This window comes from Apus apus, chromosome 3 (genome assembly GCF_020740795.1).
Source record: "Apus apus isolate bApuApu2 chromosome 3, bApuApu2.pri.cur, whole genome shotgun sequence".
Classification (NCBI taxonomy): domain Eukaryota; kingdom Metazoa; phylum Chordata; class Aves; order Apodiformes; family Apodidae; genus Apus; species Apus apus.
Genome location: NC_067284.1, coordinates 66,886,839 through 66,903,597, shown reverse-complemented (window position 1 = coordinate 66,903,597; position 16,759 = coordinate 66,886,839). Strand labels below are relative to the sequence as shown.

The 16,759-nt window shown below is 38.4% G+C and overlaps 1 protein-coding gene across 3 annotated transcripts in view; it reads right to left on the bottom strand.

The window, feature by feature from the left end:
- PTPN14 (protein tyrosine phosphatase non-receptor type 14) overlaps positions 1 to 16,759 on the bottom strand; it is a 116,094-nt gene that overhangs the window by 23,774 nt on the left and 75,561 nt on the right. For all 3 annotated transcript variants that reach the window (XM_051612977.1, XM_051612979.1, XM_051612978.1), the window contains exons 5-12: positions 16,460 to 16,527; positions 13,572 to 13,642; positions 11,823 to 11,910; positions 9,261 to 9,349; positions 7,541 to 7,628; positions 6,734 to 6,816; positions 4,385 to 4,442; positions 1,038 to 1,116 (exon numbers count right to left, since the gene is read on the bottom strand). In XM_051612977.1, the coding sequence (XP_051468937.1) occupies positions 1,038 to 1,116; positions 4,385 to 4,442; positions 6,734 to 6,816; positions 7,541 to 7,628; positions 9,261 to 9,349; positions 11,823 to 11,910; positions 13,572 to 13,642; positions 16,460 to 16,527 (624 nt within the window). The remainder of the gene's footprint in view (positions 1 to 1,037; positions 1,117 to 4,384; positions 4,443 to 6,733; positions 6,817 to 7,540; positions 7,629 to 9,260; positions 9,350 to 11,822; positions 11,911 to 13,571; positions 13,643 to 16,459; positions 16,528 to 16,759) is intronic.

Genomic DNA, 16,759 nt, shown 5'->3' with positions numbered 1-16,759 from the left:
AGATAGTAAATTTTATGCACTGAATTACACCTTTACTGCAAGACTGTCTGTGATGAAAAATCTCGTAAGAAAAGAGTAGTGGTGCCCAAAAGTATGAAATCAGCTTCATGTTCTTCAACAATATAGAGAAGTCTGTGGTAAAACTAAGGGAGCTTTACAATTTTTCTAAAATAGAGAATATCCTACTTCAGAGCCTCAGCTTCACAGTAAAACAGTACTAGCCACTAAGTCTAATTTTCTACTGTATGCAAGGAACAGTACTGAATGGCTCCTTTCAAAACTTAGAAATTCTACTTTAAAATCAGTCCAACCACCACAACTCTAAAATGCTGTCAGGTATGACTGAGAGCTCCTATGCTGGTGAGAGCACTTCAGCTGTACCTCTCACGAATGGCAAAGAACACAGCCTAAGAGACCTGGCTGCATGTATCCCAAGAAGTGGTGTGGTTAAGGGTGTGAGATTCAAGGTCTTTAGGGCCTGGGCTCCATTCCCAGTCTTGATCAAAGTAACCTGGTATGACCTCTTAAGAGAATTTATTCGTCAAATGGGGGGGTAAAAATAGTTAACCCTCCTTAATTTGTAAGGTAACAATGCAGGCCAACATTGGTGAAAAATCAGCAGAAAATACTACCTATATACATCTTTATGACCAGGACACGATGATTTCTCCTACAGTAAAAGGTATTTGCTGTTTCCTTTTCCCTCACTCCATTTCTCTCCCTGGCCCCAGCTGGCACAGCCTTTGAGTACAGCCATCATACTTCCTTTAGAAATTATTTTTTCAGCTCAGTGAACTGGAATGCCAAGTTTAAGGTCCATATACTCATGCACAGACATTTCAGAGGAATTTGAAAACTGAAATTGGACTTTAAATGGAAGACTTACTGCAACATTAACTATAAAATTGCTAGCTCTCCTCCAGCAGCAACTCCCATTTAACCATGATGGCAATAGAAATCTAGACATAAGGGGTAGGAGCTTCTTTGCATCCACACAATATTGAATACTTAGAGGGAAAAATACATGTTTTGAGTACCTTGTGAATTATGTGTTTCAGTGTAGTGATCTCCACACTGGACATGCATAGGAGGCAGTATAAATGGATGTTGTCTTGGCTAAAATAAAAGCACAAGGAAAAAAAGCATTAGGAACTTCATTAGCTACAATTTTTGCAGCTGAAATGGGAAAAACAGTTCTATGCTCTTTCCACTGAATACTGCTCTTTCTTACCCAGCCAAAGACACATGGTTTGGCATTTCTTTACAGAACAGAGAAAGGCATTTTGTAAATTGTTTGATGAATTTTGTTAAGGAGCCCAAAGCTGACCAGTTAAGACTCCTTCAAACTCAACCACTTCAGAAAACAACCCAGACTCCCAGATCACTTATAATTTTTCAAAAGTTTACTGCAAGCCCTTGCCCTTGAAGAATTAAAACAAAACAAACGCCCAATCGGGACAAAAGCAGGAGATGGAACAAATTCAAGGACATAGAACCCTGCTATACAAGCACATATGGACTTAAAATAACTCTCCAAACTACATAAATATCATATTCCCTAGATAATGAACTGGAGCCTTCCTCCAACAATCTGCACTGCAACAAGCTTTTTAACACAAGGATCACAGGGGGCAATTCAGCATTAAATCAGCAGGATCCTTTGCAGCAAAATAAATCACGGGTGAAGTTGTTTGACCAGCTTTGTTCACTGGGACACCGATGCGTTTTGCAAACACATTTTACCACCTTCACTGTAACGTCCTGTTCGGGTGTCGCTGAGCAGTTTATGAAAACATACTTCGATACATGAAGTAAGCAGAAAGAGAAGTAAGACACTTGTCTTGTGAATGTGTCTTCCTTCTAAGTGGAATAAGGGCTTTTCATCTCTGCTGATTAAGTAGTTGAAATTATTAAGGAATACTGCGGATGCCCAAGGCAAAAAAGAAACACCAAATAATTTACCTTTGCATGCACATGCACATAATGAACACCACGTAAGTTAGCTACTGTAGAGGGGGTGGGGAAGGGGTTAAATTTACATTTTCTATGTAAACGAGAAGGAATGAGAATCAAGGAAACTGAGCACACATATGAATTCTTGCATACAAAACAGCTGTGTTAAGCCCAAGCTGGAAGATTACAGGAAATATTTCTGCTACAACAATTACTTCCATGGGCATAAACCCCTGTTTTCACTGAACAATCTGGGCAAAGGACCCTGCTGCTGACAACCTGAGTATCAGGGCTTAGCCTGGAACAAACCAAGATGATGGGAAGTCTAACAAATGGGGAGCAAAAGAAAAGTGCAAGGAAGAAGTGACTTCTACTGGAAATGCATAGATATGGAGCAGAGAGTTTTCTTTGTGATAGATGTTATGGAAACTACCTGCAAGAAATTAGGGACTTTTCTGTATTGGTGGGTTTTTGGTTTTGTTTTTCTGAAGGCCCATCTGCCTCTTCTGACAAAACAGGAGAAGCCTGAGGTCTGTAGAACATCAACATCCAGCTTAAGAATAACTTTGGTTTTTTTGTATTTTTTTAATCAGTTAGTTAAACATATAATCATATTACAAGCTCCCTACACTGTGGAGGTTTTGCTGGAAAACTGCTATCATTGGGTGGCCTGATAGGAAAAAGAAACAGCATTAAATGGCTTTAAAGTAATAGTTAATAAAAAACAGGTTCACCATGATGCCAAAACTGTATAAAGGATCTTAATCTGAAAGTAACAAACATGATCCTTAGTGAAGTGGCAGAGCCTCACCCCAAAGATTCCACTTCACTTCCCATTTATGCCTACTGATTTATTACCATACATGACAAATGAATAGGTAGGTGTATGAAAGTATGTACAGTGCAGACAACAGTCAGGAGTGATTTTTTTTTTTTCTCCCCAAAGAGAACTGTTCCAACAAGTTCACAAAACAATTATGAAAAAAGCAGTTGAAAGTTCACTATGAACGGTTAGCAGCCCAGTTCACTTTTTAATTGATGAGCACACATTCCTCTTCTTGATCTTCTGAGACTTTGTGGGGTTTTTTAAACCTGTTGCATGCACATGTTTAAAACATAAAGATGCAGCAGGATTTGCTTTTCCTTTGAAAAAGAAGATTTCCATTTTTCATATCCCATATAGAAGGCAGTTCTCTTTTTCCCCTTGTGATATATCTGAGGCTACAGCATAAGAATGCAAAACACATTTCATTTCTTCACCTTCAATTTTTCTCAATCATTTCCAGGGACCAAACTAGCAGATACCCAAAAAACTGTAAATATGCCTTAGAGAATGTAACACACAGCCTGTGACACCTTAGAGACATGCTAAGAATGAAAGGACAAAGAAACTCACAGCCAGATACACCAGCTTTCCTGCCAACAAAACTGCAGAACAAAACTTTCAGATCTCATGCACACAGGAAAACAGCCTGTGCTGAAATCCACAAAGATAAAACTATACTAATATCAGTACCCAATTAAGCTTAATTTTGGAACATTTTCACAAGCTGTAACCATGGGGATATGGAGAGAAAACACTCCTGCCCACATCAGCTTTCCACCTCACAGCAACAGGCTAATGGAGGTACCAGTCTGGGAAGGTGTACAAAGACACAAACTATATCACAAACAAAAGCTGGCAACTTGCACACAGATGATATTGCCCTTCATCTAAGCAACCAGAAGTGCTGTTGCTACTCTTATTTAAGGAGTTCTGAATTACTGTAAGAAATACTAGCATATTAGATGTTCAAGAACTGTCATTAGAGCTGACTGGGGAAAAAAGATTCCCCCAGATGTTTTTGGTAAAGACTTCAGGAAAAAGTTATCCAGTTTTGTCAAACTTAAAGTATTTATGGAGATTCATTAAATGGAAACAAATACAGTTTAAGAAAAACTGTCTCAATTGTACTGTACTGATAATAATAACTTTATTTAAAATCACAGTAACTGCAAACAGAAAATAGGCTCTTAACCCAGAAAAAAAAAAAAAAAAAGAGGAATGGAAAAAACACCAAGGGAGAAACTGTAAAATTGTGTAATGACTAGGTTTTGATGTATACAGCACAAGATACTTCAAATTCTTCCTGGAGGATTATTTTCTTTACATATTGAATAACCTCAACCAGGCAGAAAAGATGCTCAGTTTCTGCAGGGCAAATACAAATGTAATGCCTTGAAGACTAATTTTTAACACTCAGTGGTGATATTACTCAGGTAAATTAATCAACCTGGGCAGCCACACCCTTTAAACTCATTCCAATCATACTGCCTGCAATAAATGTGTTCATGCACTTACTTGAAATCTAGGAAGTATTCCACTTTACACAATGTCCCATCCCATTAGAAATTGTATAGACACTCTTAAAGACCCCACTGTGGAACATACCAAAGATGACCTACTCCAAGTTGGCCGTCGTCGGATAGGAGGAGGAGAACTTGATTGTCTGTGGAAGAAAAGAGAAATACTAGAAACTACAATGTTTTGATTCTGATTTAAGAATGAATGGGAAAAACAAGAGATGAAGAATCTTTAAGTACTGCTCATTAATGAGATTTTTAAAAAAATATGAATCAATGAAAAATAATTCAGGTCTTCTCTAAATACAGAAAGTATTCCCGTTCCAAAACAGACATGCCTTCTGCTCATTTTCCTATTTGGCTTACTTGGAAACATAAGAAAAAAAACCTCTGGTTTAAAAATGAATCAAACAAGCCTCTTAAGCAATAAAAAATGAACATGGCACACAAGCAGGGTCTCAGGTGACTTAAGGTGAACATTAAAACAATGACAATTTTATGAAATTCATAGCAATCACTCCAAAGCAATGTGCACAGATCAGGAGGGAAAAAAAAAAAAAGTACTGGTTAGATAATACTAGCAGAGCCACATACAGTGTTAGAGTAGCCAGGTGCAGTGAAAGGAACAAGAAGTGTAGGAGGGGGGAAAAAAGAGGAAGGGATGGAAACAAGTTGAAGGAGGCAGAAACACAGTGCTTACGTGAAGAGAGGAAAGGTGGAATTTGTCCTCTTACAGTTTCTGATCTGGTGAATGATGTTATGTGCGATTAGAGGAAATGCACACAGGAAAACAAACTATCATTTTAACAGAGGGCAGGAAAATTATTTGGCTAGAAAACATATTGGCATATGCTGTCATCAATATCTCTGGCTCTAACACAGAAGCCAATACCACATGAGACTGTCAGAAGAGCTGTTCTAATGGCAAAAATATATTTAAATTCCTGTCTCTTCACTCAGTGACCTCATTACTTTCTCCATTTTTATTAGTCCAAATATTTGTAAGTTATATTTGAAGCAGCTACATAGACCCAATTCATGGTACCCACATACTTATGGCTCAGGGCTTAGAAATGAATATCCTCAAAAGCTGTTCCTTCTGCAGTCTGGATTATGTACAGTAAAAGAAGAGTCCTCTCTGCTGACCCCAACATATAGGTTCAAAGGGGAAATATTCCAAGATGGCAGACTATGGTATTTTGTTTTCTTTCTTGACTGTCACAGGGGAGACAGTCAGAAGCTTCCTTTGAACTCAACTCCTAGGAAACTATTAAAATTAAATTTAGTATTGGACTACTGCAATACATTATATGCTGCTAAATGTCTTTCCTGGTCTTCCACTCTTCCTAAGAACTGTAAATGCCAACTGAAATCTAATCAACATCTCTTTTCTGTAAGCAAAAAGATCATTCTATGCAGTTCACCTCACTGGTCTCTCCAATACTCTGACTCACCATATGTTGATATATTGAGTGCATATGTAATACTAGAAAGCTAGACTTTCCAATCTTACCTTCGTAATTCTGGCTTTATTTTCCAACAGATGGCATTACCCAGCTAAACAGATGGGATGTCCATCTTTATCTAACTAGAGCTGCTGCTAGAGAGGAACTTCTTCATATCTTTCCAGCTAAGCTGGTAAATTGTGCAAAGGATTCATGTTCTCATTGTTATACAAACCCTGCACATCATGAAAAACTCTCAGAACTCTAAACTTCTCAAAGCAAAATCTATCTCAAACTAGAATTGCTGTGTGCTGATATAAATGTAACATTCAACTAATAAACTGACTTTTGATTTATATCTAAAACTTCATTAATTTCTCCTTCAGTTTGGATGAATCCACCAGTTTGAGAGGGCTAGCTCAAGGCCAGTTCCTTACTGAGTGCTCAAAGTAGAGCCTAAAGGAAACTCTGGGTTCAGATTTACAGTCTCTGCTGTGTCATCTTAGTATAGCTATATAGATTAACATTCCCAGGTGTCCTCCCTTGTTTCGTGCACATAAGTAGTAGATAAATTATACTGCTCAAATTAGAAGATGACAACCTGTGTTTTCCACCAACCTCAGCTGCTAGACGGGTACAGCATCTTCAGAATGCTACTGCAATTTACATTCGGGCACATTAACATGTCACCTTTCCCTCCAGTTTACACTAATACTCTGGGTTATGAATGGCAGAGACCAAGGGCTTCAATTTAAGTCACTGTCAGATTTGGCTATTTGGAGAGCATCAAGACTCACAAGGCTCAGAATGAAATTTCATTCTTAATCGTTTGTTCTTTCTGGTGGTAAAAACAAAACAATAAAAAAAGGGAAAGGGGAAAAAGAATAACTGCTACAAGTGACTAGAAAAAACATACAAAACCAGACACACCAGAACTCAGAGCAATTCCAAAGCAGCGTGTCAGAAAACAACTTGAAAGAAAGACTACTCACTCTGTGCAGATTTTGTTCTGTTTGTAAAACTTATGCCTTGCTGCAAACAGACGTGAAATATATTTGGCATTTTCAAGATCATCCTTTAAACACAAGACAAAATAGGAAAAAATAAACATATATAATCATGTATTTTGTTATTCTTACCAAGAAGTAACAAACAAGAGTTTTAAAAATTCAATTGCAGTTATGCTTGGTAAGGCCCATCATGTACAGAATCTGGCTGCCAAGAACATGTCTAGTGCCCTCAAGAGGACTGAAGGCATTAAATTACTGAAATACAGTGGCATGCCTTTACATGCTGCCACTTCTCTGCTAGGTCACAGTGGGAGGGGAGGAGGGACAAGAACCCCCAACCCCCATCCCCCCAAAAAATGGCTCAAGCTTGCTGGTCCAGTTTCTATACTGGCCTCAGGAGATGTGATTTTAAATAGCACAGAACAGCTCTGCAGCCCTCCAAGTTCCCATATGTGCATGCATGGTAGCTTATGCCCAGTTTCTACAACTGCTTATGCTGCTATATTTATGCCAGCATGAAAGGTAGTGTGGCACTGAGGGCTTTCCATCCAACAAGCACTTCAGTTTTTTTGCAGACTTCCCAGCATGGTATACTTTGGGATGATTGGAAGAGAATATAAATACTGGTAGCTAAATAAAGTTAATTTCACTCTCTGCATAAAGTAAAATGTAAACTTTGGTGGGGGAGGGCTTATGGTGAGTAAGTCCCCTTGGGAAAGTGACATTTTAAAGGTTTATTTTTTTATGTAAGCAAGCTTCTTAATGACACTGATTAGATCTTTTGCTTACTGTGTGAAAGAGCACATTCTCTTCTTTGTTGATCAACTCTAGAACAATTGAAGACTTGTTATGTGCTATATTCCCAATATCATTCCACCTGCAGAGTAAAAAAATGTGGTAGAGTTTGCCAACACATACATTCAAACATTTCACAAACACATTAAGAATCCCTTAGACAACATTAGCCTCATTTTATGGGAAAGCTTTTCAGTAGCTGTTTGGTGAAGCAACATGGTCAGGAAAATAGGGAAGTCATGCTCTGATTAAAGGAGAAACAGATACTCAGCTCTTAAACCAAAGCAGAAGAATTAGAAGCTCTCTTTAAAAACACCAACGTAAAGACTCAAAATAGAAGGTAATGGTAAACATTATACTGGACTGTGGCATGTTTTAACTGATTGATTTTAGCCACATGGAATACAAATCTTCAATTATTTTTTTTAACAGAGCCATTCCTCTCCAAATGCTGTTTTCAACTTTCCTCCAGTGCCAGTTCTTCCTAAGGAAGGTTAAGTTGGCAACATAGTTATGTAGGCTACGCATACCATGTTAATACTCTGGTTTTACATTTGAAAACTTTTTTTTTTTTCTTCCAAGTAATTGTCAGGTTACCCAAGATCTGAGTTATAATCTTCTTACAAATAGCTGACAGACATTTGCGTACATTGCATGCAATCCATGGGGATCGAAAGGACTTGTTTGTTCTGTTTGCAGCATGCATTCCTTTTCATGTCATGGCAGGATGCTTGAAGTGCTTATTTCCAAAGAGTAGGGATCCCTGCACCAAATAGGCACTTCTACATGTAAAGAAACTTCTTGCTTTTGTCACCTGGCACAGTTAAAGGATTATCTAATTTCTTCCCAAAATTAAATGTGCAAAACATCAGCTATATGGAAAATTGAGCCCTAAAGTTTTTTAACACTAAATAAAGGCAAAAACCCCCAACATTCCAGTTTAAGTCCAGAACAAGCCTTAGCTACTGACCAAAAATTAGTGCTCTTCATAAACTACAATTTTTTGGTTGCACAAATGTTCATATTCTAATAGCAAGGACTACTAAAAATCTACTTTGAGTTAACACTGATAGTAATGGAAATACCCACCAGAGCAGCAGCGAAAAGGAATGAACGAGTGAAACCCTAGACTCGCTAGGATCATAGAGATTTCTAGAAACATTTTCATACAGGAGAAACTTTTATAAAAAGTAACAAAATCCACTGAAGAAAGTTAATGGAAAGGCTTATGTAATTCTTAATGAGCAAAATAAAGAGCAGAACAAATAAATAAGTCACATAGCCAGGATTTTCAAAATTACAGAATGAGGAAGTTCAGCTTTTTTTCAGCCGGGCACCTAAATATGGCAAACAGATTTTCAGCAATATTGAGTGCCTAGGCTGCCAACTGTGAGGTTTAACAGATTTGCATTGAGAAGCATCAAAGAAGCAGACATAAAGGCAAGGAAAGAGAAGAGATCAAAGTCTTGTAGTAGAACAAGACACATGACAGACAGCTATGTCTTTCTTGCTGTCAAAGCCATTCACAGACATCAGAAATTATTCTTTATCACTTCTCTTACAGCCAAGAAGCCAATCCTGAAAACAGCAAGGTGACTACTCCTGAGTTAGAGGATTGGCACTATTGAAGTCACATATTTAAGTAAGGAAGAAACCCCACACGTGGAGCGCTGAAAAGATACTCGCTTTAAATACAGAAGCCCCTAGTTTTTACCTATAGATCACAGTTGTCCTTCCAATTCTGTTTTTTATGAAGATTCCCATGAAGGAAATACCAAGGTGTATGTCATTTCCATGATTATCCTGCAAAGAAAGCATATGTATTTAATTTAATATAGAAAACTGGCCAATATGTGCATATGAATGCATGCTGAACAACCAAACAGAAGCCCTTCTTCAAGGTGGATACAAGACTAACCCTTGACTAACCTATATTTGTTGCTTGACTGGACTCTGATTTTCATTATTTCAAAGCAGTTAGCACTTAACTGTATTCATTCAGCTGATTAGTGAGAACAGACAAAGGCTAAACAAGCCCAGGGTTCTCCTCTATCAAACAAGCACACCACAAACTGGGCTTCATTGTGTAGTACCCCACAGTTCCCATGAGTGTAAAGATAGCTACTAGAGCCCATATGACTTCTAAAAGGAACAGTCCCCTTCCAAGTTGACAGCACTTCTCCAGTCACCTGTTAAAACATGTCGAGATTTCAGAAAACCACACCTGGAGATGGAATCCCTCTCAAAGGCTATACCCTTCACAGTTCCTCCTTTAAGTACTCTCTGTAAAAGTTCACAGCATGTCACTCTAGAAAGTACTTGTACACAGATACATCCTCTGTTGATTTCCAATTACTGGGTTGAAAATTCATCTGTATGCACCGCATAATTCTTGCATTATTTTTCAGAAGTTCTATTGGTTTTATGCCTACCCATGTCTCCTTGCAGGCTAGTGTTCGAAAACCATGCTCCTGTTCCATTTTGAAATCAGTTGTTTTCTTAAAAATGCATGGTTTTTTGGTTTTGTTTTTCGTTTTTTGCTACAAAAGCTTAATGCTGTTGACAAAGAGGGTTTTCTACACTTAACAGCAAACACAACTCCCCCTCAGCTGCATATCATATAATGGTTTGGCTTGGAAGGGACCTTAAAGATTTTTTATACATATATATATATAGCCATTGATTAACACTTTAAAGTGGTAAATAAAAATCATGCTAACACAAAGAGTGTGGTTAAAAAGAACTGCTAAAAGAAAGGATATGAGAGAAGTTAATGCGCTATTTATGAGCAAATTCTAGAAACCATCAGGTATCCCTGCATTTTAATAGATCAGATAAGAGCTCCTCTCCTGGCCTTGCTGTACTCCATCTCCAGAAGGCAACAGTGGAGTATTTGCACCTGTTTCTAACGACTAAGTGTTAGGTCTTTCCAAACAAAAGAAGGATGCCAATTTTCAAGCCCCAGCCTATGTGTTGATTCTCAGTGCTGCATTCTTCCACATATACTACAAGTCAGCAGAGGTCCTATGGCTAACAGTCTTCAGTTTAGTCTGATTAGAGGACTAGACCATTCCTCTGTCTTGTCCCAGAGGCAGCTTTAGAAGGCAAAAAGATTAGGAAAATGGGGAAAATGTATGTATTTGTACACATATACATGAGTGTATATCTATATAGGAAGAAAAGACAAATATATTTCTAATAACATTTTCTACCAGGAAAAAAAGAGAGGTCTCTCATTTTTTCCTTTTAAAGCACTTCTATTGGTCTTCAAGGCCAGCATGCTGCTCTTTGATACAAGGGTATCTTCCTGCTCAGACTTATCTTATTAACATGCAATAATACCCAGTGACAATTCCAGCACACAAATCCTTTGAAGAAGCATGAGACATTAATCCCAGTTAATTTGAGGAATTAAATTATTTCATTCACTGGCAATTAACATTCCATAATTTTTGTTGTTGAGTAGGGTTTTTTTGGCCATTCAGCTCTGTCCCTTAAGACCAATTTTAAGACTTGTTTGGTTTGGGGTTCTGTTTGTTCTGTTTTTAAATTCCAAATCAACTTTAACTAGCAGAAAAACTCCTAGCAGTCCACCATTCACACTGGCTGTGGTTGGTTAGCAAAGAGAAATGGGTCATGCTGGTAACAGCAGTTTTTAGTTTCTCTGTACAACTTTATCACCGTGGCAGGTCCTCCATAAGGCCAGGCAGACCATCCATGGAAGAAAGGGGCTTCCAGGTAAGGGAAAGTAACTACAAGTGCAAAATAAACCTTGAAACCCCCCCTCAATTTTAAATGCGGATATATGGACATGTAAGAAACTAAGGAAAAGTTAATGCTTTGTAAATAGCAACTTAGAAAGAAATTATAGAATGGGTTGGGTTGGAAGGGACCTTACAGATGAGGTTTAAATGAAAAGGTCTTATCTTCCTATCCTGTTAAAGATGAGCAAAGCTGAGCCCAGCCAGTCTCCTTCAGGCAGCACTCCAAGAAAAAGCAAGAAGCACCTCTGCTTCCCAAGCGAGGAGGCCCTAGCACACAGCAGCCTCTCCTGTGAAAAGGATTTTGGTGGAAGAGAAGCAACACTACAGGTCTAAGACACCAAAGATACATGCTGCAATGTCCATTCAAACTACCAGCAGACATTTCACCCTCCAGAAAAGCAAAGCAAGTCCTGTCTCTTTTGGGCAAACATGACTTGCACACAACCCAAAGGTCGCTGCAGCCTCCTGCATTGCTTGATTCAGAGGTTATTTTATAATGCACACCAACAGACCTTCACAGGGAAAGCTTCCTGTCCAAACCCATCAAGGCGCTCCACTTCATTGATGTACATTAGCTCAGCTTCTGCTGCTGTAATGCCACTGCAATTAGAGTAACAAAAGGCAGCAAATGGTTCAATATTACACACACACAAAAAATAGGATAGTCACAAACCACTTTAGAAGACACTTCGGAGATGCTGCCTAGAAATGCACAACACAAAACTAACATTTAACACTAGGATCATAACCAGGAAGGGGAGGAATTTTACAGATGTTACTAAAGTACAAAGAACAGTTCACATTACAGGAGGAACAAACAGAGCTGATTATAGTACTCGTTTTTTTCTGCACACATCAAATATTTTCCAGGCTTTATTAAAACATCAAGCCATTGCATCAAGTTGTGTCTAGTTCTGGATGGCAAATTTGGGCCATCAGGGTCTTAATTTGCATAAGTAGTATACAAATCCACTGAAGTTGCTTAAAATCACTTAAAAGGAAAGACCTACATTTTCATGTTGGCTGTTCAAAACACAGGCACTAAATCAAATTTTGAGCAGATTCTCTTTCATAATAGGGAACACACCACCTGAAAACTTTTACACACGTGTCTACACATGCTGCTGTCACAGCTCAGGAATTCAAACAGATTTCAGTTCTCAAAGGCAGGTCAGAATAGATTGCAAGTTGCTTCAAAAGAAGGCCACTATTAAGGTTTCTCCTCTTTGCTCCTCCTTACTACAGCTTACAAATAGAAATATAAGAACCAGACAAATACTTGGGAGAAAGATGGAGAGAAAGGAGGTAGAATGTAATCTACCTGCTGAAGTTAAGTATTTGTTCTTTGTGTTACAGATATGGCAATAAAGAGCACAGCAGGGGAGGGAAATCTTTCTTTTCAAGTCTGAGAGTTAACCAGGATCACACAAGTAGCCCATGACAGAGAGAGAAGGACTAAACCAGGCCTGTTCATGACCAGCTTGGAAGCTAATCCCTTGGTTGCATCAAAGGCCTAAGCATGCATTGAAAGACAGAGATTTGCCTCAGAGATTGGTATTTGCCCCTTTACAACCATTTGCTGTCATGTAACAGGGAGTGCTGCACCCTCCACATAATATTCCTATTACATTTTATGTAATAAAGCTTTAAATGCAAATTCATAATATGACACACAATTTTTTTTCCTATCATGTATAGGTACTGCCATTTTTCTAAGAACAGCACTCCAGAGGTTTGAATACTTCGACCACCAAAACACCTAGGTGACAGGAAAGAAGCCTGCTTACAAAGGAGGTGTTTGTGCCTACCAAATACAATATGCTGCTACTAGTTAATGAGCTAGGAGTGTATGTATCTTTTCCACAACTAGACTTACAAGAGCCTGTGTACCCCCTCTCTTTTGAGCAAGAGAAAACCCTTGGATAGACCCTTGAACCACCCCCAATAAAGTCACAGGGTCTTTCACTACCAGGATTTAAATGAAACCAAGAAGAGAAAGGAGACTACTACATAGGACATGTAGTGTTACACATGCTTATTAATCCTTATGGTGGAAATCTTCATTTATTTGGGATTAAGTTCCTTGGACATTTTGTGTTCAGGTAATATTTTGTAACAGACTAATTAAAAATTCAGTGAGATGTAGCATAATAGTAAGATAGTTTACTCCTGCCAGAAAAGCATGGGGAGGAAGGGAAGTCCTAGGAGGATGATGACCAAAAAAAAAGTCTGAAATCTGAATCTTAACACATTAAGCTTACCTGTGAGTTCGGTGCTCCTGGGCAACCTTTAGAGTCAGCTCCTCCAAGACAGCTTCATCCTGGGTCCAGTCCTGAAAAAACAGGAAGTAAAACTAGTCAACCAAAGAAAGACAGGACAAAACACAAGACAAGAATGATGACAGCAGATGTTTCAGGACTGTTTCCTGTTCATGCTTTTCCAGGTAGTTAAAGAGAGAGATTCTATCACCAACTGCATTGAAAATTCAGAGCACAAGAAGCCAAAAATGTGCAAGGAGAAGATGAAGGTCTGGGGTTTTTAAGGTCTTTTTTGGGGGAGAATAAAAAGATACTTTAAAAAATATAGGTCAAGTGCTTATTATTCCAAAACAGAGAACAGTAAATAGAGCACGGACAAGGGACTTTTTTGTGGATAAGGACCAAACAAGTCTTTAAAAACACCTGGAAGTCTAAACATACTTTTAAAAACAGCACAAAATAATACATAGACCATGGAAAATGAAGTCATGGCTCTTTTCTGTCCTGCAACCAGGTACTCCCTTCACCATCTTAAAAAGGACAAAGTTTTGCTACCTCTTCAAATATGTAATAAAACATGCTTTATGCTTGCAACATATTTCTGAGCAGAAATGTTTATCTTCTGCAAGTTTAATAATGTGTGGTAGAAACAATTCTGAAATAATTGGGAGCAAGTTAATCAAGAAAACCTGCTCATAAATTTAGGGGAAAAAAAACAAAAGAGGAAACTGAAAAGCTTTCTTAAAAAAAACCTCAACGTTTTCATTTTTATTTTAAAAAGCCTTAAGGCTGCATGTAGTGTACTTAAACACACTGCCTGTTTCTTGCTGAATGGGGCCCTCCCTCTGATATTTGCTTCTGTCACAAAAAAATGTGAAAGTGGTAGCGTGCTAATGAAAAATGGCATGTTACATGCCTATGCACAGCTACGCACCTGTGGGGTGTACTGTGTACATAACTTTGTTCTTTTCCCTGCCTAAGAAATGCTATTTGACACACATTGTAGGCTCACAAGATCAAACAGTACAAATGTAGCTGCCCCTCCCTCACCCACCAGCTCACTTCACTTACGAATTTATAGCAACGTTCTTGTTGGAGGCTCTTTCACTCAAATCCTCCCACTTGCTTCAGGACTAGTTTATATCTGCAGCACTTAGCAACTGCCACTGAACTTGCAGTGAAATATTTACTATAACATTATCCATTCCTCCCCAGAAGAGCAAAGACAAGTAGTTAAAGAAATTTCTAGAGAAACAGTTGATTAAAGAGTAGGCTTCTGAAGACGGTAGGAAGTGGACAGTTTGCTGATTTTGTTAATTTTAGAAATAATAGCATGGATGAAAGGTGGGGTACCACAAAGTGAACACATGAAAAACAGAAGAGAGCTGACCACAACACTATGTAGGCAGCTGACTCAAAAATGGATGTTCTAGGAAATGTTCCCAAAGAGTAAACTGCTGAAACACATAGAAATTAAACTCCTGAAAGCTCATCTGGAGGCCTAAACCCTCCCCTATTTTTTTTCTCTGAACACTGAAATAACTTTGCAGAAGTTCAGTATTTTCAAAGTGGCAGCTTGATAAGACATTTTCAGTCTATATTTGCGGCCATCTTTCCTGCTTAGGCTACGGTACATGACTTTGTAAGCCATCAACTATACAAAAATCATCAATTACTTATCAATAGATAAAGGCAGCCTATTAAAGAAATCCTGCTCCACTGCTTAGACTAACAGAAGTTTCCTAGTGAAAGGTCAGTACTGAAGCCACATTTTAGCTATAAAAAGGCATATTCAGAGCTTTATGCATTCATTAATTCCCCATCTTCCTTCTGACTCTTTTTTTTCAGTTGGTATTGAGGTCTGTCTACCAGCTCCAAACTACACTTTCACTTGAAGACACTGTGCAACTGTCCCCTTTTGGACTTGAGAATTGACTATCTGCTGCAGTTCCTGTGCAAACAGAGCTGGTAAATGGGATTAAATGCTTCTGGAAGTGCCTTTCTCAAGCCTTCAAATTACCGTGAGATGAATCATTCTCCCTCTACCACTCCACTAATTGCAGAGGGAAACCAGATGCCTTAACTTCTAGGCAGCTACACTTAGGGCATCAGAACCCCACCCCACTTCCAAATTTTCTTTTCCAGTTAGAAAGAATTCCAAGATCTTCTACATTTCATGAAACCTACACTCCAGATTTGTGGTGATGAACTTCTTAATCTAAGATTAGGCCAGCCTTAACCGCAGCAGGCTTCCCTACCTTTCAATCCTTCCTCTCAGAGAGGCTCATTGTCATGGATTGCAAGTGCTTGGCATTTGTCACCTGAGTTTCTAACACCATTAGAGACCCAAACCACTTCCCTCAGCATTCAAATTATTTGTTAGCTTCCAATGTAAATTTAAACCAAATTTACAGCACAGTCCCTGGAGAGCATTTTGAGAAGACCTGATTCATGCTTCACTTCAGTCTAATAGTTGATGTAAATTCACATTTTCTTGAGGAAAGGCTGCATGATTTGGCCTGTGACAGAACATTTACTACATCAGCAGTCTTCATATCCCCTTGTTATGCCATGTTACTAATTCTGCAGTACTGCTAATATACACCTTCTTAAACAGCTGCAAATTCTTTTTTGATTCAATGAAGTACTTTTCTTTTGTTGTCACCTATTCATAGTGGAGGCTTAACAGGAACTGAAAAAAAGGACTAAATTTCCAAAGCATATAGTCATTCAGATACAATCAAGTACATTGCAGGTTTTGAGGAGCAAAGTTTACTTCCACTATTAATAGCTCAGCACTGGTGCTTTTACTCTGTTATCAACAAAGCCATCTCTGAGGCACTGAGGAATTATTCACAGAAGACCACAAAAAAGGAGGGTAAGGAACTCACCATAGGGAACAAGACATATTCTCGAAGGAAGTCATGAGATTCAAACTGATTATAGTCTCCAAAATCAGCTGAAAAAAACAACACAATTACTCATTTTAGCACTTTCCACACATGTGAAGACCGCACTCAGCCTTTGCACAGATGCTTAATTTCAAGTGGGCGAGTTCTCTCCAAAGCCTCAACCCAGCACAAAGATTTCTGCTTGTACTTTAGCTTTTAACATGGAGGTCTGAAAATAATAGTGTTATTACCAGACATCAAATAACAGCCAACAAGTAATTTATCTCTTTTGATCCCTAA